The sequence below is a fragment of the Rana temporaria genome, chromosome 4 (genome assembly GCF_905171775.1).
Source record: "Rana temporaria chromosome 4, aRanTem1.1, whole genome shotgun sequence".
NCBI classification, from domain to species: Eukaryota; Metazoa; Chordata; class Amphibia; order Anura; family Ranidae; genus Rana; species Rana temporaria.
In genome coordinates, this window is record NC_053492.1 from 305,191,266 (window position 1) to 305,214,591 (window position 23,326).

Consider the following 23,326-nt stretch of genomic DNA (forward strand, 5'->3'; position numbering starts at 1 on the left):
AGTTCGGGAGGTCGTCCATGGATGTTCTCCCATAACTAGCTGACTGTACTACAGCTGTATTTCTGCTATGGTCAGGTCGGCAACTGGTTAAATAACAAACATGTTATACTTGCCTGCTCTGTGTAATGGATTTGCACAGAGTAGTAAAGATCCTCCTCTTCTTGGGTCCCTCTTCACTGCTCCTGGCCCCTCCCTCCTGTCAAGTGCCTATTCAGACATGGAGCTGCTGTTCAGCCCCTCCCCTATCTCTCCTGATTGGCTAACTGACTTTGATAGCCGCAAGAGCTAATGGCGCCGCTGCTGTGTCTCAGCCAACCAGGAGGGAGAGTCTCGGATGGCCGAGAGATTGTGGACAGAGATGGAGCTCAGGTAAGTATTGGGGGGTGCCATTGGCTCCCGCTGCTGTCAATCAAATCAAATGACGTGGGGGGCGGGGTCAAGTCCGGCATTCTGTGTCCTATGGACACAAAAGCTGGACTCAGAAGCACACCCGCATGGGGACCCCTGAGGAGAGCGCTTCTCTTGTTGTTAAAAAAAAAAACCACAAGGGTTTAGTAACCCTTTAAGGAGATTCACCCTCTCTATTTGTTTACCATTATCATCGAAAGTAAAAGAAAAGCCCAAATTTTGGGTTGTCACCAGAAAAGTAATAGAGGGGAAGTCTTCCCATTGGCACACTAGTTCTGGTGACCTGGGAGTCCCCAAGGAATTCCCTTAATTTGCAGGGATTTCCTCTCCATTCATGGAAGCTACCCTACAATCAGAGAGACCTAAAGCAATTTTGCAGAGGAATAGGGAAAAAATGCAATATCTAGATGTGTAAACCTGAGACCTAGTCACACTAGCTTAAGCAGGTAAATCTACTGAATAATGTCTTGAAGGGGTGGTATATCTATGCACTCAGTTAATGTGGTTTTTTTTTAATCTTAATTTCAGAGAGAAGAGTATTAGGTAGATTCAGGTAGAGTTAGGCCGACTTATCAGTAGATAAGTCGACCTAACTCAGAATCTACGTCGACTTATGTTTAAGCGTATGCTCAAACAGAGATACGCTTAAACATATCTAAGATAGGACGGCTTGCGCCGTCCTATCTTAGATTGCAATATTTTGGATTGCCACTAGGTGGCGCTTCCATTGCGGTCGGCGTATAATATGTAAATGAGTTGATACGCCGATTCACGAACGTACGCCCGGCCGCCGCAGTCGAATTACGCCGTTTCCATAAGGCATTAGCAGGCCTAAAGTTATCTATCTATTAGGTCAGGGCTCGACAAATCCCGGGCGCCAGGTCGCCATGGCGACTAGAAATAGGGTCCTGGCGACTTGGCTCGGAAGGGGGGAGCCGTTGGTATTACAAGTTATTACCACCAGATGTGTAAGCTGGCGCCATCTGGTGGTGGCAGTTGGTATTACAAGTTAAGCATTACAAGTTAAACAGCAATTCTAATGTCATTTTCACTGCCATCTTCTTCCCTCTAATTAGAACCCCCAAACATTATATATATTTTTTATCCCAACACCCTAGAGAATAAAATGGCGATCGTTGCAATACTTTCTGTCACGCCGTATTTGCGCAGCGGTCTTGCAAGCGCACTTTTTTTGGGAAAAAAATTACACTTTTTTTAATTAAAAAATAAGACAACAGTAAAGTTATCCCCATTTTTTTTAATATTATGAAAGATAATGTTACGCCGAGTAAATTCATACCCAACATGTCACGCTTCAAAATTACGTCCGCTCGTGGAATGGCGTCAAACTTTTACCCTTTAAAATCTCCATAGGCAACGTTTAAAAAACTCTACAGGTTGCATGTTTTGAGTTACAGAGGAGGTCTAGGGCTAGAATTATTGCTCTCGCTCTACCAATCGCGGCGATGCCTCACATGTGTGGTTTGAACACCATTTACATATGTGGTCGCTGCTCACGGACGGGGCGCGTTTTCTGGCTCTTAACTTTTTTAGCTGGCTCCTAGATTCCAAGCAAATTTGTCAACCCCTGTATTAGGTGGAATAACAATGTTAAAGTATGGCCGCCGTTCCCGCCGCGAGATTCAAATTTTTTTACGTCGTTTGCGTAAGTCGTCTGCGAATCGGGATTTACGCCGTTTACGGGCGTACTTAGCCGCAATGCACACTGGGAAATGTAGGCGCCCGGCACATGCGCAGTTAAAAAAAAAACGTAAAAAACGTGAGGTCAAGCCTCATTACAATTAAACACGCCCCCCTCCAACACATTTGAATTTGTCGCCCTTACGCCTGCCCGCTTTAGGCTACGCCGCCGTATATTAGCAGGCAAGTACATTGAGAATCATGTACTTGCCTAGCTAACTTACGGCGGCGTAGCCTAAACACGCTAAGCTACGCCGCCGTAACTTTAGTCCTATCTACCTGAATCTACCTATATATGTTCTTATTCAGTTAGAAGAAAAACAAATGTAAATCCACTGTGATGCAATATTCTATGACTATAAATATAAAGGCTTTCTTTGAGTTGAATGTTTATATAGGCACCATGGGTCACCTAAACTTTGGAGCTCATGTACATGGGTGTGTTCTTCCTGCAGTTAATATCTGTTTCAGATGCAAGTCAGCAGATTCCCATTGATTTCAGGGGTTGTAAACCCCTGGGTCACGGCCAACACCGGGCTGTAGAGGCTCTTCTCCCGAGCCGCGTTGCGAGGGAGACTCTGTCAGTGGTGAGACGGCCAAGCAGAGAGATTACATCTCTTATTGCCCACACCTGTGTTATGCCCTTACTTACAGGGCCGCGAAAGCTGCTCTACATAGGGGAGCGGCCAAGCAGAGAGAGAATGACGTCATCTCTCACCGCCCGCCCTCACTCTGGGACAGCACCGAAAACCCATGTGTTAGCTGGTTTATCCTAGCTGAGGAGAGGCTGTCAGCACCTGTAAGTACTGTACTTTGCAGTGCAGGCCTTAGTTGTGACAATACACATTTGGTGGAAGGTAACAGTGGCAATCTACTGTACTGTAATCGTGTGGCAGAATAGTGACAAACCACATTTGGTGGCAGGTAACAGTGGCAATCCACTGTACTGTAATCTTGTGGCAGAATAGTGACAAACCACATTTGGTGGCAGGTAACAGTGGCAATCCACTGTACTGTAATCTGGTGGCAGAATAGTGATAAACCATATTTGGTGGCAGGCCGCAACAGTGACAATCTACATCTGGTGGCAAAATAGTGACAATCCAAATCTGGTGGCAGAAAAGTGACAATCCACATCTGGTGGCAGGCCACAACAGTGAACAAGCTGCATCTGGTGACATAGGCGACGTGGCAAGTAAAAATCAGAATCTTGTGGCAGGTGACATGACAATCTGCATCTGGTGGCAGGTGACGTGACAAGCTGCATCTAGTGGCAGGTGACGTGACAAGTGATAAGCTGCATCTGGTGGAAGGCGACAGTGGCAAGTCACATGCTCAGGGCTCCCACTGATTCTGCATTTTATATTACAATGTAACAATAGAAATAATGCGCTTCAATCATTCTGACACCACATCAACTATGCTGCTGTGATGATTGAAGTGCCAACACCAGCCATTGCCCCGACAAATTGCCTGCGAAAATACGTATCCTGGGCCTTTGCATAATTTTCTTCAACGCAGCCGGTCCCTGGTGCCAAAAAGGTTGGGGACCGCTGGGGTAGTTGACCATTCAGAGGCTGCATTTGAACGGCTTTGCGTTGCATTGCATTTTTTAAGATGCAGTACACCCTGTCGAAGTGTATTTGAATTGCAGGCAAAGAAAGGTAAAGCGTTAATTAATCCCTGAAAAAAAATATAGAGATCCTGGTCCCCAAGGGGACTGGTTTGCACCTGTGCATTTTCAGTTTTGCAGAAACACACTGCAGTCCATGTAACATGAATTCCTATGGATGTAGATCACATCTGTGCATTTTATGGAAAGGGCCAGGGTTTTTTTTTTTTCTGGTTTTTGGTTCCATAGACTTAAATGGTTTAAAGATGTGTACTGAAAAATAAAAAAAACGCACCTGCAATATGCAAACTGCAACCTGCACAAGTGTGAATCAGGTCCTAAAGCAGATTACACAGCATAGTGCCTGTGATGTGTAATCTACCCCTCTCTGAACTAAAAAAACAAACCTGCCTGATCCTGCCACTTCCTGTATCCCCCTCTCTGCACTGAACACGAAAATCAGGGCTCCTGAGCCCTGACAACCATGGTCAGCATAGGTCCCGTGGTCATCCGCAGCCCAGCCCTCAGCTCTCCTCTCTCCCCCTCTTCCCTGTCTATCAACTCTGTGTTCTGATTCTCTGTCTCCGCCCAGCTTTTTCCAGTCTGTTGCAGCTGCATTAATGTGTGTTCCATCAAGAGAGCTCTCATTCATTCCCAAAGCCAATCCAAAATCGAACGTTTGCCACAGCATACAAAAACACGTGGTAGTGTTTTACTGTGTATTATGGTGTGTTTCCAAGCATGTGTATGGCGCATTGTCCTGTGTTAGTGCAACGCACCTCAATCGATAGATCTGAATAGAGGAACATTTTTACAAAAGGTGCAGTGTAAAACTCAATGTATTTAAAATATCTGGACTACCAAGTACACGTAAATACCTGTTTCAGGCACTGGGTGTCCACTTCCCTTCGGGATGTCTTTTGAAACATAGAAACTTGATTCCTCTATATCCTTGTCAGTGTTTGGCGAAGCAGTGACTGCAAAAAGGGCTTATGTTTAGTATCTTAGAAAAAATTTAACTATATACCGTACTCATTGAAATATGAGAGCTATACAAACTAACATAATAAACATCAAGTCGCATTGCTTCTGGCAATATCAGAGCTTTCGTGGAACGATGTTACTTTTTACACATATATGACTATAATATAAATGCTTGTACCAATGCATGATAAAAAATACTCTTCCATTACATAGCTTTTTACACTTGACAGTCTAGTTACCTTTGCATTTAAAATTCATTCATTTAGGTTTTCCCCTTTCAGTTGATATCTCTATATCCAACAATAAGATTAGCATCCCTTGTCTAATAACTTAAAGGAGTTGTAAAGTCTTGTGGTTTTTCACCTTAATGCATCCTATGCATTAGGATGAAGGCAGAGGAGGAGCACCGCCGGGGGACCTCAGAAAAAGGAGGATCGGGTTCCTCGCATAGTAGCCCATTAGGTGTCACTTACCTGAAACCGAAGCCTGCAATGTCACCGCTGTCCCGTTGTAGGAAGCATCTATTTTTCACCCCTCTTCCTTCCGGGGCCACGTACTCCCGCACATGCTCACGGGAGCCGCCAGTCACTGCATGACCCCAGCTAGAAACGGCACAGCGTGCCCTTTCTAGAATGCGCATGCAACGAATACATCGCCGTAAGGGGAATTGTAAATATCTCCTAAACTGTGTAGGAGATATTTCCAGTACCTACAGGTAAGCCTTAATGTAGGCTTACCTGTGGGTGAAAGTGGTCTGTAAGGGTTTACAGCCATTTTAAACCCATAAGCAAAAAATGTATATAATGCAGTTTATCAATCATTCGATATAGCAGCTGGACTAGGTTTCTTTTTTTTTTAGGCTTTTTTTCTCCCCTGGTAATTTGGTCAGTAATAGACAACACTCTGGATGAATGAGTACAGGGCAGATTTGGATAGCAGCATTCTGTCTGGGGGGAGGGGAGTGTTAGAAGTATTAGCAGATTTAAATACAGTAAAAATGTGAAGTCTAACTCCAACTCATATTTTATAACAGTTTTTTTTTCCTTTTCCTTTTTTTTATATATAAATAAACGCTGAAAATATTCAGCACACTTGAAGAATGGTCTGTCTCATACCTGCAATATAACAAATGTTTGCTTTTGGGTTTAATACTGCTTTAAAGATGGCATAAAAGTCTACATGCAAAGAAAAATAGAAATATGTACCCCTCTTACTTCTCATCCCTATGACACCATGACAGGAGATAATGATAGATGGGAAGGAAGACACAGACCGTACTAAAACTGATTGAGGTTCTAATCCTAATGCTGGCCATACATTCCACAAAAAAATGGTTCGTTTTTTTTACATATACCTAGTACAGAAAGTTCGGACGGGAAACACATTAACCTTCCGATTTATCGTTCGTTCGGCAGAAAATTTCCAAACTTGTCCTTCGTTTTTTTGGCTCAAAAACGTCCAAACGATTATCGATTTTTGTGCCCATTAACTGTTCGAAAAACGAAAGATCTTTCTTAACGACCGAATGTCGGCCGAATTTTCGTATAATGTATGGCCAGCATTACTTTGCTAAAAAGAGTGTTTGTTTTTGTTCATCTACCTTTCCCAATTGGTCAGATTTCCTATCACTTCCAATTTTTGTACAACCCTGGCACAGGGAAATTAGAAGGTATCTTTCCAATAGAAACAGAAGAACAAAAACCTGGCAAAGGGTCTAACCCTATTTCTCTATTTAAACTAAGAAAATGTTGTGGCTGGAGTTGGGTTTAAAGCCCTAAAAAGGATATAAAGTCACCTGGAACTGCTTTAAGATGTCCTCTAGGATCTACTGTTGTAGGACGTACCAAGGTTCCTGTATTAAAACATGAAACAAATATCATAGGATACATACAGTATGTTTAGTGTAATGTATAGTTTGACCACTTTATGAAATGTGGGCATGCAGTGGGCAGATCTAGTGTGGCTAGGTCCTGATTGACAGTCTACAGGTTTGGGAATCAGAAGTGACAATGCTGATGAGTTGAACTGCCCTGGATTCAGTTTAAACAGGACTCGCCAAGCTTGGATGCTGAACCCAAACCCAATTGACATCAATGGGAGTCTGTTAAATCTGTTTAATTAACCACTTAAGACCCAAACTATTATGCAGGTAAAGGACCTGGCCAGTTTTTGCGATTCGGCACTGCGTCGCTTTAACTGACAATTGTGCGGTCGTGCGACGTGGCTCCCAAACAAAATTGGCGTCCTTTTTTTCCCATAAATAGAGATTTCTTTTGGTGGTATTTGATCACTTCTGCGGTTTTCATTTTTTGCGCTATAAACAAAAATAGAGCGACAATTTTGAAAACAAAAACAATATTTTTTACTTTATACCCCCAAAAAATATATAAAAAAAATAAAAAAAAATTTCTCAGTTTAGGCTGATACGTATTCTTCTACATATTTTTGGTAAAAAAAATCACAATAAGCGTTTTACGATTGGTTTGCGCAAAATTTATAGCGTTTACAAAATAGGGGATAGTTTTATGGCATTTTTATTAATATTTTTTTTTTTACTACTAATGGCTGCGATCAGAGATTTTTTCCGTGCATTGTTTACTGTGAAAATGACAATTGCAGTTTAGGAGTTAACCACTAGGGGGCGATGTAGGGGTTATGTGTGACCTCATATATGTTTCTAACTGTAGGGGGGCGGGGCTGGACGTGTGACGTCACTGATCGCCTTTCCCTATATCAGGGAACAGACGATCAATGACATTGCCCCTGTGAAGAACGGGGAAGGTGTGTTTACACACAGCTCTCCCCGTTCTTCAACTCCTGTGACCGATCGCGGGACACCAAATGTGCAGGAGGCGGTCCTTAAGTGGTTAAAACAATCCTTTTCGTTTTCTGGGCTAATAGGCAGGGGGGTATTAAAAAAAAAAAAAAGTGGCATTGGGGAGGTGGGCACTGCCCTGGGAAAAATGCACCAATGTAAAAAGAGATGTTGCACCTACCTGTGTTGCGCATACTATTGTAAAGAGATTCCTGAGGAAGTGACTGATTCTTTTCCTTATCCATGGATACAGAAATCTTCCCAGAGAGTCTTGATTTCTCTAGTACTGGACTGTTTTCTGTTTCAGTCATTCTTCCAGAATCTGAATGGCTTTCTGTTTTTTCAGTGATATGAATCACCGTCTTTCGACCCGTGCTAACTAAGAAAGATATAAATCACATCCTTTAGCTGAAGCATGTAGGGTATATTAGTATTGAAACTACAATGTCAAATCACAAATAACATTAAATAAAATAATTTCATATAAACTTTAATGGCTTTAGGAACAGCCCAGGATTTGGTGACCCCTGGCAAATCATCATTTGACCCCCAGGTTGAAAACCACTGACATAGACCATCCTCCGCACACCACGAGCGCTTCAAGCCACGCTTTCAAATCGCTCTACTGCAGGGTAGTCTTCACGGTCACAATTGCAGACTGGCAGCGGTGAGAGCCCATGGTGCGGAGGACGGTCTATATGGACAGCTTTACTCCGGATGCCTGCATACTTAGATGCACCTCTTTTAATCATCAGCCATGTGAGTTGCTAAATGTTGTACCTTCATTAAATGTAACCATATTGAATGAATGAATGAATGAATGAAAACTTATATAGTGCAACACATGCGAACTTAATCGCCTCTGGGCTACACTTAGAGGTGCCTCTCTTCTCTTTTATACTCAGTAGCTCCTGATGGAATTTGCTTCTAATCCCCTTGTGGAGGCTTCCATTTGCTATAATCTTTTTATATGGACTATAAACTGAAGGACAAATGAATAAATGGTTGGGGAACAAATCATTTGAGCTTCTATTATTTCTTATGGGGAAATTTGCTTTGATATGCAAGTGTTTTGGATTCCAAGCATGTTTCTGGAATGAATTATGCTCGCAATCCAAGGTTTTACTGTACATGTACCAAGTGAAGATCATGTGGTTGGGAAGAGAAAATTCCGCCTGCAAATCTGAATCCGGTTTGGGGCCATTGCCAGACAGCACTTGATACAAATATAAGATCCCTTGGGATGCCCATAAAACCGGATCTGGCAGTGAATATAGTTCTGGCAAATGATGATTGCACCACAAAGGTGGTGTGGGTGTTAAATGTAGGATTATCCTGCCTAGTCAGAGCCTAGCGCCCACATTTTTAAACTTGTCATCTCACATTTTTATCCCCAATTGGAATGCCACCACATTACATGTCGTTTAAATCAACAACTGCAATCATTGCTGCAGGAAATAAAAGTCAGCAACCAATGAAGTGTAGTAATCAGAGAAAAACAACAAGATTTGTATTTCTCTGTTGTCTTGTCTCCACTACAATCATCAATTAAACCAGTAACTTGTGTATTATTTATTAATGCAGTACAAAGTTGATTAGTGTGTCCTGTTACAGCGTGATATCACTGGAGTTAGCGGATCCATGACCCCCTATGTTTATGAGTACTGACAGATGTTAATTGGTTGTTCTAATTATTGCTCTTTGTCCAAGTCTGTAATTCTGTGGTAATCTGCAAGCATCTCTATATTCATGACTTTCCCTCTATTCATGAACAGAATGGTCTCCTTTACCTAGAACTACATTGCGAATTGCTAGGACTCACAGTTCTGGCAGAAAGCTTCATCAGAGCCATCCGGACATTGCACCACTCTGTCGCATGCTAAAGTAATATCTATACAACATCCATCATCGCAGATAAACTGGTAGCGGCTGCAGGCTCCACTGCACGTTGTGGAAGCTGTGACACAACAAAAAGGGAAAAGAAATATGGATTACTAGCCTGCATTATTTATCAAGCAAAGGTTGTTTTGTTCAGCATACATAAAGGTCATTTTACCCAATGGTGGTACTTTAGTTATAAACGGAGCCGGTTATGCAAAAAAAAAAAAAAAAAAAGGAATAAGAAAGTGAAACTTGCATTTTAAGATGGATGAGATTCCATAGAGGTTATACAGAAGTATAAGGCCCCATTCACACGGACGGACCGTTCAGGTCCGCCTGTCAGTTTTGACGGCGGACCTGACCGGCCGCTCCATGCAGTCCTATGAAGCGTCGGATGTCAGCTGAGACATGTCCGCTGACATCTGACCCGATACGCCAAAATCAGACGTATGGCGATACGTCCAAATCCATCCATGGCGGATCGGATCGGGTGAGATCTGATGAAAACGGACATGCTGTCCGTTTTCATCTGATCGCTCTATAGGAATCAGCGGTGCTGCACAAGCCCTTCCCCGCTCAGTGAGCAGAGAAGAGCTTGTCATCTGCCAGCTCAGCGGAGATCTGCGGGCTGATCTCCCGCTAAGCTGGCGGGAGCAGGCGGACTCCGTAGCAACGGAGTCTGCCTCGTGTGAATGGGGCCTAAAGGACAAAGGCATATATCCTGGAAATGCAATTCTTCATTATTGACATCAGTAGGTACTGTACGGATTTTTTTTTATGATTCTATTTCTAAAGGTGATCTGCTCTTGGTTACAAAACCCTTCCATATACCCAGTGAAGTGACTGGCCTGAGGGGGTACACCGAGATTAAACAAATTCTCTTACATAAGTTGTACCTTCCTATCTGCAGTCTTCTCTTCATCTGTTCAAAGTCCATTATTTTAATGCTTGTGTGAGAGTTCAGAAAACTCTGGGTACAACGTCGCACTCCCGTGAAATTGTCAGTTAAAGCGACGCAGTGCCATATGGCCTTGTCATTAGGGGGGTAAATCCTTCCAGTCCTTAAGTGGTTAATACCCAGGATTTAATTTTCCTTTATTAGTGACCCAATTCTGGTAAAATTTAGCGATTCTGAGGCTTTCTCAGTGATGACCAGTGTAATAAAATAAGACAGATTTACACCAGGAATGCTTTCTGTGAAAAACGTCTGAGGCCTCGTACACACGACAGAGAAACTCGACGTGCCAAGCCCGTCGAGTTCCTCGACGAGTTCCTTGTTGAACTTGTCGAGAAGCTCGGCAGGCTTGCTTTGCGTACACACGTAACATACCAAAATCTTGTCGTTCTCCGGCGCGATGACGCTCACGACGTATGACGCGACTATAAAGGGGAGGTTTGATTTTGTTGGCGCCACCCTTGGGGCTCCTTTTGCTGATTCCGTGTTTACGCGTGTTAGTAAAAGTTTGGTGAGTGACGATTCGTGCTTTTCAGTCTTTGTGCTTTCAGATTGATCTCTGCCGTTCAGTTTGTACTTGTGTGGGTCGTATCTAGGCAATCGAGACGTGCGGTCAGGTCGTATTGTTTTACATTGCGGTCCTGTCCCCGCGTTTTTCATTGTCAGGGTCGTTCTTCATAGGTCTTGCTGTTCTTCACTGCGGTCTGTTTAGTGCAATTCTGATTTGTCGTTCGTAACTAGCCTTGTAGCCATGTTGCAGGCACCTAGTCGTCGCCGACTTCGTGCTAAGCATCTTCTGTCTATAGGTCTGTTTGTTTATGACCTAGACGATGAGGAGTTCATGAACAGGAGGAGGACACGTTCATGGACCAAGAATTGGTTGCTCCGTAGGAACCAATTCTCTCACATGCCTTTGCTGCGGGAGCTTCAGGAAAATAATCCTGTTGATTACAGGAATTTCCTGAGGATGTCTGATCCCGTCTTTCAGCACCTGTTGGCTTTGGTGTCCCCCTATATTACCAGGCAGGACACCGTTATGCGGGAAGCCATCAGTGCTGAGCAGAGGCTAGTTGCCACCCTCCGTTATCTGGCAACTGGGAGAAGCCTTCAGGACTTAAAGTTCTCCACGGGCATCTCCCCCCAGGCTCTGGGCCTCATCATTCCTGACACCTGCTCTGCCATCATCCAGGTTCTGCAGGAGGAATATATGAGGGTAAGTTTTCTCCTTTAATCTCACATTTTATGTCTATAATGTATGCTAATGTCTTGTAGTTATCTCCTCCTTCCCTAATTACCATGTCTGGAATATGCTGTGAATGTCCCCTTTGCCCCCATGCATGATGTAAACTTTGATGCCCCTTTTTTGGCCTACATGCATATTTCCCATCACTTACCTCCCCAGCATGCTATCCTGGGCCCCAACCTACCTAGTCTAGTCACTTCCCAATGTATTGTGTTATATCCATTGTAATGTCCCCCCCCCTCCCCTCCAAAATGTGTTGTAAAGTCTATGTTCACCAATATTTATTTATTTTTTATTTTAATTTTAGGACTCCAAAACTCATCTAGCCCTTCCCTCCAAAATGTGTTGTAAAGTCTATGTTCACCAATAATCAAAATTAATTTTAGGACTCCAAAACTCATCTAGCCCTCCCCTCCAAAATGTGTTGTAAAGTCTATGTTCACCAATAATCAAAATTAATTTTTTTTAGTACTCCAAAACTCATCTAGCCCTCCCCTCCAAAATGTGTTGTAAAGTCTATGTTCACCAATAATCAAAATTAATTTTTTTTAATACTCCCAAACTCATCTAGCCCTCCCCTCCAAAATGTGTTGTAAAGTCTATGTTCACCAATAATCAAAATTAATTTTTTTTAGTACTCCCAAACTCATCTAGCCCTCCCCTCCAAAATGTGTTGTAAAGTCTATGTTCACCAATAATCAAAATTTATTTTTTTTAGTACTCCCAAACTCATCTAGCCCTCCCCTCCAAAATGTGTTGTAAAGTCTATGTTCACCAATAATCAAAATTTATTTTTTTTAGTACTCCCAAACTCATCTAGCCCTCCCCCAAACTTGGGCACTGGCCCATCAGAGGGGGTGTTTAATGTGTTAATTGGCTAAATATATTTAGATATAATATGCTAGTTCTGCTTGCAAGGTTATGTGGCTAATTTTTTCTTTTTTTCTTCCCCAGCTTCCGTCCACACCACAGGAGTGGCAGTCTGTGGCTTTGGACTTCCAGACCCGATGGAACTTCCCCAACTGCGGGGGAGCCATCGACGGGAAGCACGTCCGCATCGTGCCTCCACCCCGTTCAGGATCCCAGTTCTTTAATTATAAGGGGTTCAACAGTATTGTGCTGATGGCGGTGGTGTCAGCACAGTATGAATTCCTTTTTGTGGATGTCGGGATGAATGGACGGGTATCGGATGGGGGAGCCTTCAGGCAGACGGAGTTCGCGCTTCGCCTTCAGGATGATGATCTGTCATTGCCACCGGATGACCAGAATGTAGAAGGCCTGCCATTTGTTTTCCTGGCTGATGAAGCGTTTGCCCTGGGACCCCATCTTATGAGGCCATTCCCTCAGCGCACCCTCACCCCAGAGAGGAGTGTCTTTAATTTCCGGCTGGGCCGAGCACGTAGAGTGGTTGAGAACGCTTTCGGCATCATGGCCAGCCGGTTCCGCCTTTTCCTCACCTCTCTCCACATGGCGGAATATAAGTGGAATACAATTATTTTTGCCTGCTGCATTCTCCACAATTTTTTAAGGAGACAATCTCCAAATTATATGGCCCTGGTTGGGCCCGAGGCACAACATTTGACCCCTGCAGAAACTTTGGCGGGCCTTGAAGCTGGCCACACAGGACTGCCCCCCCAGAGTGCCCGTGAAGTCCGGGACAAATACATGGACTATTTCATGGGTAGGGGGGCAATACCATCTCAATCAAATTTGCCCTAATTGTAGCTTTCTAAAAAATAAATCATAATCTTTTTTCTAAACTTGTTATGTCTTGCTTGTGTTGTTTGGAGTTCTTTACTAAGTGTAACTAAGTGTATTTTCATTATCAACTAGCAAACATTTCCCAGGTGACCCCCAAACCAAACACATAGAAAATTTTATGTATTTTAGGAAAAACACCACACACTTTTTTGATGTTCAAAAGCTCTTTATTTTCTTAATTTTTTTATTTTTATTTATTCATAAATACCCTACAAAAATTTTTGTTATATTTTCTCATACAATATACAATCATTTTTGTATTTTTGTGGGTGATTTTTCTCATACAATATACAATCATTTTTGTAATTTTTTTGGTTTTTATTCTCATACAATATACAATCATTTTTGTATTTTTGTGGGTGATTTTTCTCATACAATATACAATCATTTTTGTAATTTTTTTTGGTGATTTTTCTCATACAATATACAATCATTTTTGTATTTTTGTGGGTGATTTTTCTCATACAATATACAATCATTTTTGTAATTTTTTTTGGTGATTTTTCTCATACAATATACAATCATTTTTGTATTTTTGTGGGTGATTTTTCTCATACAATATACAATCATTTTTGTAATTTTTATGGTTTTTTTTCTCATACAATATACAATCATTTTTGTATTTTTGTGGGTGATTTTTCTCATACAATATACAATCATTTTTGTATTTTTGTGGGTGATTTTTCTCATACAATATACAATCATTTTTGTATTTTTGTGGGTGATTTTTCTCATACAATATACAATCATTTTTGTAATTTTTTTTGGTGATTTTTCTCATACAATATACAATCATTTTTGTATTTTTGTGGGTGATTTTTCTCATACAATATACAATCATTTTTGTAATTTTTTTTGGTGATTTTTCTCATACAATATACAATCATTTTTGTATTTTTGTGGGTGATTTTTCTCATACAATATACAATCATTTTTGTAATTTTTTTGGTTTTTTTTCTCATACAATATACAATCATTTTTGTATTTTTGTGGGTGATTTTTCTCATACAATATACAATCATTTTTGTATTTTTGTGGGTGATTTTTCTCATACAATATACAATCATTTTTGTATTTTTGTGGGTGATTTTTCTCATACAATATACAATCATTTTTGTAATTTTTTTGGTTTTTTTTCTCATACAATATACAATCATTTTTGTATTTTTGTGGGTGATTTTTCTCATACAATATACAATCATTTTTGTATTTTTGTGGGTGATTTTTCTCATACAATATACAATCATTTTTGTATTTTTGTGGGTGATTTTTCTCATACAATATACAATCATTTTTGTATTTTTTTGGTTTTTTTTCTCATACAATATACAATCATTTTTGTAATTTTTTAGGTTTTTTTTATTAATAAACATTAAAATCTGGTTTTATTATTTTTTTTTTTTTTTTTTTATTAAATAAAGTAGAAAATCTGGTTTTATTATTTTTTTGGTTTTTTTTTTATTAAATAAAGTAGAAAATCTGGTTTTATTATTTTTTTGGTTTTTTGTTTATTAAATAAAGTAGAAAATCTGGTTTTATTATTTTTTTGTTTTTTTTTTTATTAAATAAAGTAGAAAATCTGGTTTTATTATTTTTTTGGTTTTTTTTTTATTAAATAAAGTAGAAAATCTGGTTTTATTATTTTTTTGGTTTTTTTTTTATTAAATAAAGTAGAAAATCTGGTTTTATTATTTTTTTGTTTTTTTTTTTATTAAATAAAGTAGAAAATCTGGTTTTATTATTTTTTTGGTTTTTTTTTTATTAAATAAAGTAGAAAATCTGGTTTTATTATTTTTTTGTTTTTTTTTTTAATTAAATAAACATCAAAATCTGGTATTTAAAAATTTTTTTGGTATTTTTTTCAGATTCAGACTCTCCCCAAAACATCAAGTAAATTTTTTAATTTATTTTCCACCCTCCTTGTTCTTTCTTTAATTTTTCGGTTGGCCAGATGAATCTCCTCCACCTCTTCTCTGCAGGCCCAGATTTCAGATATAACCATCTGTTTTGTATGCCTGTCCAAGCCACCACCTGATCCTGAAATGTGGGACAAAACCATTTTTTAAAATTAGGCAGGCCTACATCTACATTACCTGAAGCTGGGTTAGTTATATGTTACTTTACCTGATGTGGTGGCAGGCTGCGCATCATCACCATCCCTCGGGGGTGTGGCTTGCTGGACTTCTTGCTCCCGTGTCGAAGCTTCATGACGCCCTACGAGAATGAAGAAAATGGAAACAGGATTTTTATAGCTTATAGGCCTGAAAGAGGAATATGATTCACTTTATACAATTTCTGGGACTATTGATGTTTTGAAAAACCCCTCAGGGCAAAACACAGGATTGAAGGCATTCACAAAGATCCTGACAAATCTTGTAGCTTTGGTCTACTTTTAAACATGTAAGCCAACAAAGTATACACTGGATCACCTCAGCTCTGTGTGAAGCCCAAAATGGGTTATTAAAGGGGACAACAATTATGCAAATGAGTCCACATGTGTCACCAACTGCTGAGCAGACTCTCCTTTTACTGTATATTTAATTATTAAAAAAAGTTTGGTGGTTTTAATAGCACATCTACATAATTTTCACGATTGATCTCACCACAATTTTAAAAAAATGTCATAATTTCTAGGATTTTAAACACAATATTTAGTCGTTCCGAATGGACGTCCATTTTGACGACAAATTATTGTGCCTAAAAAAATATTACAGTACAACCTGAAATAAAAAACACATGGCGCGGAACAAATCTTACAAAATATATAACAAACTTACTTCTTCTAATCACTCTCCTGATCCTCTTCATTTGTTCCGGCTCCCGTTTTTTAAGGTCACACCACCTTTTCCGGATCTGCTCCTTGGACCTTTTCACTCCAAATTTGCGATGGAGACTCCTCCTCACCTTCTCCATTATTGCGGCCTTGACCTTGTTCGGGTACTTATATGGCCCATGCCTCCCATCGTAGTCCTCTGCTTTGAGGATGAGGACCATCTCCACCATTTCCTCAAAGGTCATGTTGGAGGCCTTACAACGGATTCGCCGTGCTGCCATATTCTCCAACATGTGCTTCCAACCCAAAAAAGATGGAAAAGGGGCGGGGAAAATACGATACCATGAACGTCAGGGGCGGGGAGACGTGCGTAAAGTCCCACATGCGCGTGTATAAAGGGCTACCACGTGAGTAAAAGGGGCGTTCACAGTTTGTGGAAGACGGCGGAGATAACGATCGGGTCAAAGACCGGTTTGTAACTACATTTTACATGTTTTTCTTGATTGAATGATTTTGTGGCCTACATCTTAGGTTCATAAATTAAAACATAGCCAGTTTGAAATTTGAAGGTAATGGTCCGCTATAGTGCCGTCGTACGTAAACAACGCTTTGATTATGCATTTTGATCCAACTACTGTTGTGTGGGCAATCTCGGTTCTCATCAGGATGTCTTCTAAAAACAAGTCGGTTTAAACATGATGCAAATGGTCGCTTTTATGTCTTGACCAAACTATATCGGGAGTGCTTTTATCTAACTAACGTTTCATACACAAATGAGGATGAGATCTGGCTTATTAGTTCGACACAACTGGTCATCTGTTTCCTAGGAACTGACCAAACATGATCTGCTGCCAATTCCACCTTGTCGTTTTTGCGACGGAAGATAAGGGGCGGGGGGGAAACATCAAATTTTTTTAAGCATGGGCGGATGTCGTGTGCGGAGTGTATATAAGGCTCGAACACATGTAGCGTCCATACGACCGGGTTGCGTAAGAAAGACGTTTGAACGACAAGCGTGTAGGTATGCTTCGAACTTGGGACAGCAGTGGCATATTCAGGAAAGACAGACATTTAAAGGAGCAATAAGCCAAAATTGTTTGGGGCAGAAATAACTAACTTTACATTATATCAGTCTTGATTTCATGTCCTCATTGTCCCTTTTTGCTTTTAAGCAGCTGTAATCATTTGCATAAATCATCACTTCCTGGTTCTGCTCCCTCTCAAATTTATCAGGGGAGCTTGTCACTGTGGTCTAAGCTGTGTGTCTAAAAATCAACCAAAACAATGCTAATAATTGTAGAAATTAAAATATGCCCTGCTTTTATTTTTTTTGGGTTCTGTGTGTCTCTTTACTTCACAGAAACAATAACTAAATTTCAAAACAAAAGTGAAACTAGAGGCACATTATATGTATGCACTTGTATGTCTCTAGACACTGTAAACAGTCATTTCCTCCAAAAATATAGTTATCCATTAGTGACCCTTTAAGGGCTAGCTTGTGAGAAAGAGTAATTGACTTTCTAGATTGTGTAGTGACATTATTTTTTTATCCTTGGTTTTGGACAGGAAAAGATGAATCTCTTTAACCGACCCGACTTCTTGGAGATCTTTATTGATAGGTGGCAAGAACTTCCTGTTCTGTGGGCCACCAAAGACCCCATCTCTAGAAATAGAGAATTGCGGAAAACTGCACTGGAGAGCCTGCTCCCACTTGTGCGGAGACAGGTGGGGTTTGATGTGACAACTGACCAGTTGGAGGTCAAAATTGGGACCTTGAGAGGCACCTACAGGAAGGCACGCAACAAGGTCTTGGCTTCGATGAGGTCTGGAGCTGGAGCAGGGCGGGTATTTAAACCCAAGTTGTGGTACTACAGCAAACTGAGCTTCCTGGATGAACACCTGGAGGTTAGGGAGTCACTTTCTAGCCTTCGCCCCAGAAGCCACAGAAGCTCCAGCCTTCCCTCCAGCCAACCTGCTGCTCCCTCTGCAGAAGAACCCTCTCAGCAGCCTTCCATCCTGGATGAAGATCCAGATTTGCCCAGCTGGAGCCAGGTATATAGTACTTTCAATGTGCAAATATGTGGTGTTCAAATGTTGTTAAAGAGATGTAAATTAAGATATTAAAGGTAAATAAAAATTAGATCTAAAAGTGTTATTCCTAAAAATTTTCAGTATTGGCCATGAATTTTTGTGGTGTGATTGACCATAAAACATGGGTCAGAATGATTGGCTTAGCTAAGTCGTGACCAAAAAAAATGCAACAGTCAGGAGCTTAACTAAATAAAACAAAAAATTTATAAAATAGTAAAACTTTACTTTTTTTCCATACACAGGACGAGACCAGGCAGCAGGAGGATCAGGAAAATGCCAGGCAGGAGGAGGACAGGGTGAGTGGCTTGGAGGAGGCTGCAGGCCCAAGTATCTTGGACGTGTTGGCAGGCCCAAGTATCAGTAACGTGGTGGCAGGCCCAAGTGGAGCGGATGAGGTGGCAGGCCCAAGTGGGTTGCACGAGGTTGCTGGGCCAAGCACGAGATGCCAGGTGTCTCCTCTTCGTCTGCGTCCGAGAAGGCAGGTGAGGGATACAAGGGTGCGTGACGCCTCACTAGCCCTCATTCGGGATGCCCATGCAACCCTGCAACAGCCTCCCACTGCTCAGGAGGGATTTGTCACAGTTGTTTTGGCCAAAATGTCAGAAATGACATTAGACCAACGCCTCCTCTTTGAGGGCCTCCTCATCACCCTGGCAAATCAGGGGGTGAGGGGTCTTCTCACAGAGGACACTGTGATTTGCCGCCATCCCCATCCTCACACACCACATAACTCCCAAGCTCCCCCACCTTCTTCTTCTTCTCATGCTCCTTCTCAAGCTCCCCCACCTTCTTCTTCTTCTTCTTTTTCTCATGCTCCTTCTCAAGCTCCCCCACCTTCTTCTTCTTCTCATGCTCCTTCTCAAGCTCCCCCACCTTCTTCTTCTTCTTCTCCTCCTGCTCCTTCTCAAGCTCCCCCACCTTCTTCTTCCTCTTCTTCTCCTGCTCCTTCTGAACATTCTTCTTCCTCTTCTTCTCCTGCTCCATCTGAACATTCTTCTTCCTCTTCTTCTCCTGCTCCATCTGAACATTCTTCTTCCTCTTCTTCTCCTGCTCCATCTGAACATTCTGCTTCCTCTTCTTCTTCTACTACTCCTCCTCCTTCTACTGCTCCTCCTCCTTCTACTGCTCCTCCTCCTTCTACTGCTCCTCCTCCTTCTACTGCTCCTCCTCCTTCTACTCCTCCTCCTTCTACTCCTCCTCCTTCTACTCCTCCTCCTTCTACTGCTCCTCCTCCTTCTACTCCTCCTCCTTCTACTGCTCCTCCTCCTTCTACTCCTCCTCCTTCTACTGCTCCTCCTCCTTCTACTCCTCCTCCTTCTACTGCTCCTCCTCCTTCTACTGCTCCTCCTCCTCCTCCACCTCCTCCTCCACCACCGTCGGCTACTCATCCTCCACCACCTTCGTCTACTCCTCCTCCTGGCATGAGTACTACCCCTGTGGCACCACCTCCAGCCAGGCATAAGAGGAAGGCTGCTGAGAAGGCTGCAGAGAAGGTGAAAGAGCAGGCTGCAGGGAAGACACCAAGGAAGGCCTTGAAGAAATCAAGAAAGTGACTCCCTTACTTCCATGTGGTGTACCAGAGTTCAGGCTGCTGTAGTACCACAACCTGGTGACATCTGCCTGCCCTGCTCCAGTTTCTGACCTCGGGGAGTCCAAGACCTTGATGCGTGACTTCCTGAATGAACCTCTCAAGTCCCCATTTTGGCCTCCAACTGATCACCAGTCACATCAGGCCACACCTGGCTGTGCACAAATGGCAGCAAGCTCTCCAGTGCTGACTTTTGCATATCAAATTTTTTTTTCTTACCAAAATAAATGGTACATTTTTTTTTTACAGTTCATACTTGTCCTTGTATTTTTTTACATTTCAATTTTGCAAGTGAGAAGGCAGGTTCTTATTTTGTAAAAATTGGATATAAGGTGTAATTTGAAAGGGACACATGAGATAAGACAAAGCAATAAGGTTTCTATGGGGGGAACTTGACATTACAAAAAATAAAAGGATTAGCATTTTTTAAAAATTAAAAAATAAGGTGATTAAAAGCAGGATTTAAAACACACGACCAAAATAAGGTGACAATAAAAAAAAAAAAAAATATTGAGTCCAGTAAGAAAAAGGTTCCACCTAATTTTAAGGAACTCTGTGTGAATATCTTAAAAAAAAAATATTATATTGCTGTTTTGTGCCCTTAGGAAAAATTGTGTAAAGCGCTGCAAATAAACGATTAAATAATGTTGGAAGCGACACGAATGTGCTATCTCCAATCCAAACGCTAGTTTTACCTATGTTGGTCTCCAGTGTCTAAGTTTTTGACAAGTTTCTTAGCATACACACGACCGAGTTTCTCGTTTAAAAAACAGCCCGATGAAGAACTCGTCGAGCCAAAATCCACTGCCATCGAGAAAATAGAGAACCTGCTCTCTATTTGCTCGACGAGTTCCTCGGCGGCTCCATCGGGCCAAAAATGTACACACGACCGAGTTTCTCGACAGAATCCGGCTCCTCACCGAGATTCTCGACGAATTCTGCCGAGAAACTCTGTCGTGTGTACGAGGCCTCACTGAGTCCAGACACATCAGAAAGAATTATAAAAACAAAATCAAAAGCCGCTCTCTCTATAATGTCAGTGCTGTCATTGACAAAGGGCAGGCACAGACAAAATATATTTATAGATCCAAGATAGAGAGATAGAGATACAGTAGAAAATATTTTCTTAGACTTTAGAATGGCCATACATTATACAATTTTCTTCTATAGATTTCCTTTAGATTTACCAAAATATGAGGTCAATCAGGCAGGCCCTTGTGCTACACAGTTGAAGGTAAATCCAAAGGAAATTGAATAAGAAAATTGTATGGCCAGCTTAAGATCCTCTTTAGGCCTAAATATACAATGAAAAGACATTTATCAATGAAGCTGGCAAACATAGCTTATAATATATTGCAGTTTACCAAACATTAATGTGGTGGCTGCATTGGTTTTATTTTTTCGTCCCCCCCCCCCCTTTTTTTCACCTGGTGAGGTACACATCTCCTGCATTAGAGTGCCCCCACTCTGGATGAAGGAGCACAGGGAACCTTTGGACAGCATCATTTTCAGTCTAGGGGGAGGGAAATGTTAAATGTACTAGCAAATGTAGATACACCAACAAATTGAAGCCCAGCTTTAGCTCACTCCTCAGTTACAGCAATAGTTTTGTCCCTTTTGGGATAAAGGTTTTACGTGACTAAATAACAGCTGATCACTGTAAATGGTTTGTCGCTAAGGTTGCCCTCTACCTGCTACATTTGCAGGACATTTGCAGGACAGCTTGTTCTGTTGAAAAATATCAGACTTACTGGCTGGATCACCAGATAAAAATAAATAAAAATAAAGGAAAGTAAACCTAAAGAAGAAAACTAATGCAGCCATTACATCTAAAAATTGGTAAGCTGCAATATAAAAAAAAGTTTGCTTTTGTGTTTTTATACTGCTTTAACAGTACATTTACTGACTACAGTAAAGAAAAAAACAAATCTGACTGTTTAAACAATTTGTAAATATTACCCCGCCAGGAGGGGGGTGGATCTTCTCGTCACAATTAGAAAACAACAGGCCGTGCGGGACTCTGCAAAAATAGTTAATTGTGAATGAATGAACTATAAGTACCATCAGCCATTGCAGCCAACGCCTTGTAGTTCTCAACTGACTGCGAGGGCCCTGATAGTCCATTGTTTCATCATCCTACAATTCAGTAACTGCCAGTCTATGTCAGAGGTACAGGTAGACAGTGTACCGAGAGTCTGCAGGAGACGGGCATTGCACCCACAATCTGCTGATCACGGGTCCAATGCTTTACACTTAGGTTCCAGTGTAAAAACATAAATGCAAATTTTTTTACCTGCCAAAAAGATGTGCATTTATAAAAAAAAAATCCATAAAAGGCATTCTGTGGTTCCAGTTCCATTGCCAGCATGCTAATCAAGTGCCCTCATTACTTCCTGAAACGAATGTACAGAGCACATGTTCTGACTTCATTCTGACTTTCCTTATCTGTATACTTGCTTCAGGTCAGTAACTAAGAAAATATTGATGCCAGAAACAGCCAGGCAACTAGCATTCTTCAAATGTGGTCAGCAAAGGCAGTCTCCATATTTCTCCCAGCACAGATAAATATTAATCAAACGTGTTCTCTGAGGAGTTATTAAATACAGATCGCTCTTCAGAGAGCAAGGCAATGGTAAACAAGGCTTAGGCCCCGTACACACGACCGAGGAACTCGACGTGCCAAACACATCGAGTTCCTCGGCGAGTTCAGTGTGGAAGCCGCCGAGGAGCTCGGCGGCCCGACATTCCTCATTGAACAACGAGGAAATAGAGAACATGTTCTCTTTTCGGCCCGACGAGTTCCTCGACGGGTTCCTCGCTGAAAAGTGTGCACACGACCGAGTTTCTCGGCAGAATCCAGCTCCGACCGAGTTCCTAGCTGAATTCTGCCGAGAAACTCGGTCGTGTGTACGGGGCCTTATGGAAATTAAATTTCACTTAGCTCAGTAAATGAGATAACGCTGTGCTGTTTGACCTCAATCCTGCAATCGTGTGCAAGTAAAATCATAATGCACAAGTCCAAAAGGTTTTTAGTACTCCTAGATTTATTTCACCAGTGTTGATTTGTGAGCACTAGATGGCAGTGTCGCCAAACTAAAAGAAACTTTTTTTTTTTAACTTCACTAATCTATGAACATTTAAACATATCCTGGTTTGTTCAAAGGAAACCCGTGATGTAAGAAATGTGTAGTATTTCATTATTGGATGCTTGATTTTCTCTGGCTGCAGTACTTTCTGAGTTGCTGACCCAAAATAAGTAAGCAGCTAGTGAAGTCAGAACTCCCGATATGTATATTTTTCCAGGTCAGTCACTCCAGAAATAGTGGGAAAATAGACAAATATTAAAAATTGCGCCACAGGAGAAATGAAATATGCTGGTATTCTCTGGTGCAGCTGCTATCTGTGTAATGGGGGTAACATCAAATACAGTGTTTATGTGAAGACAGCGCCATCACCACTTAATGCATCAATTCATATTATGTGTAGACAATACAAAATGCTTGTGTGCCAACAC

At 41.4% G+C, this 23,326-nt stretch overlaps 1 protein-coding gene across 1 annotated transcript in view; it reads right to left on the bottom strand.

Moving 5' to 3' along the window:
* Positions 1-23,326, bottom strand: part of LRP11 (LDL receptor related protein 11) — a 75,414-nt gene that overhangs the window by 19,548 nt on the left and 32,540 nt on the right. Inside the window, exons 4-7 of the mRNA XM_040350550.1 lie at positions 9,343-9,477; positions 7,702-7,899; positions 6,501-6,557; positions 4,600-4,698 (exon numbers count right to left, since the gene is read on the bottom strand). Of these exons, the coding sequence (XP_040206484.1) occupies positions 4,600-4,698; positions 6,501-6,557; positions 7,702-7,899; positions 9,343-9,477 (489 nt within the window). The remainder of the gene's footprint in view (positions 1-4,599; positions 4,699-6,500; positions 6,558-7,701; positions 7,900-9,342; positions 9,478-23,326) is intronic.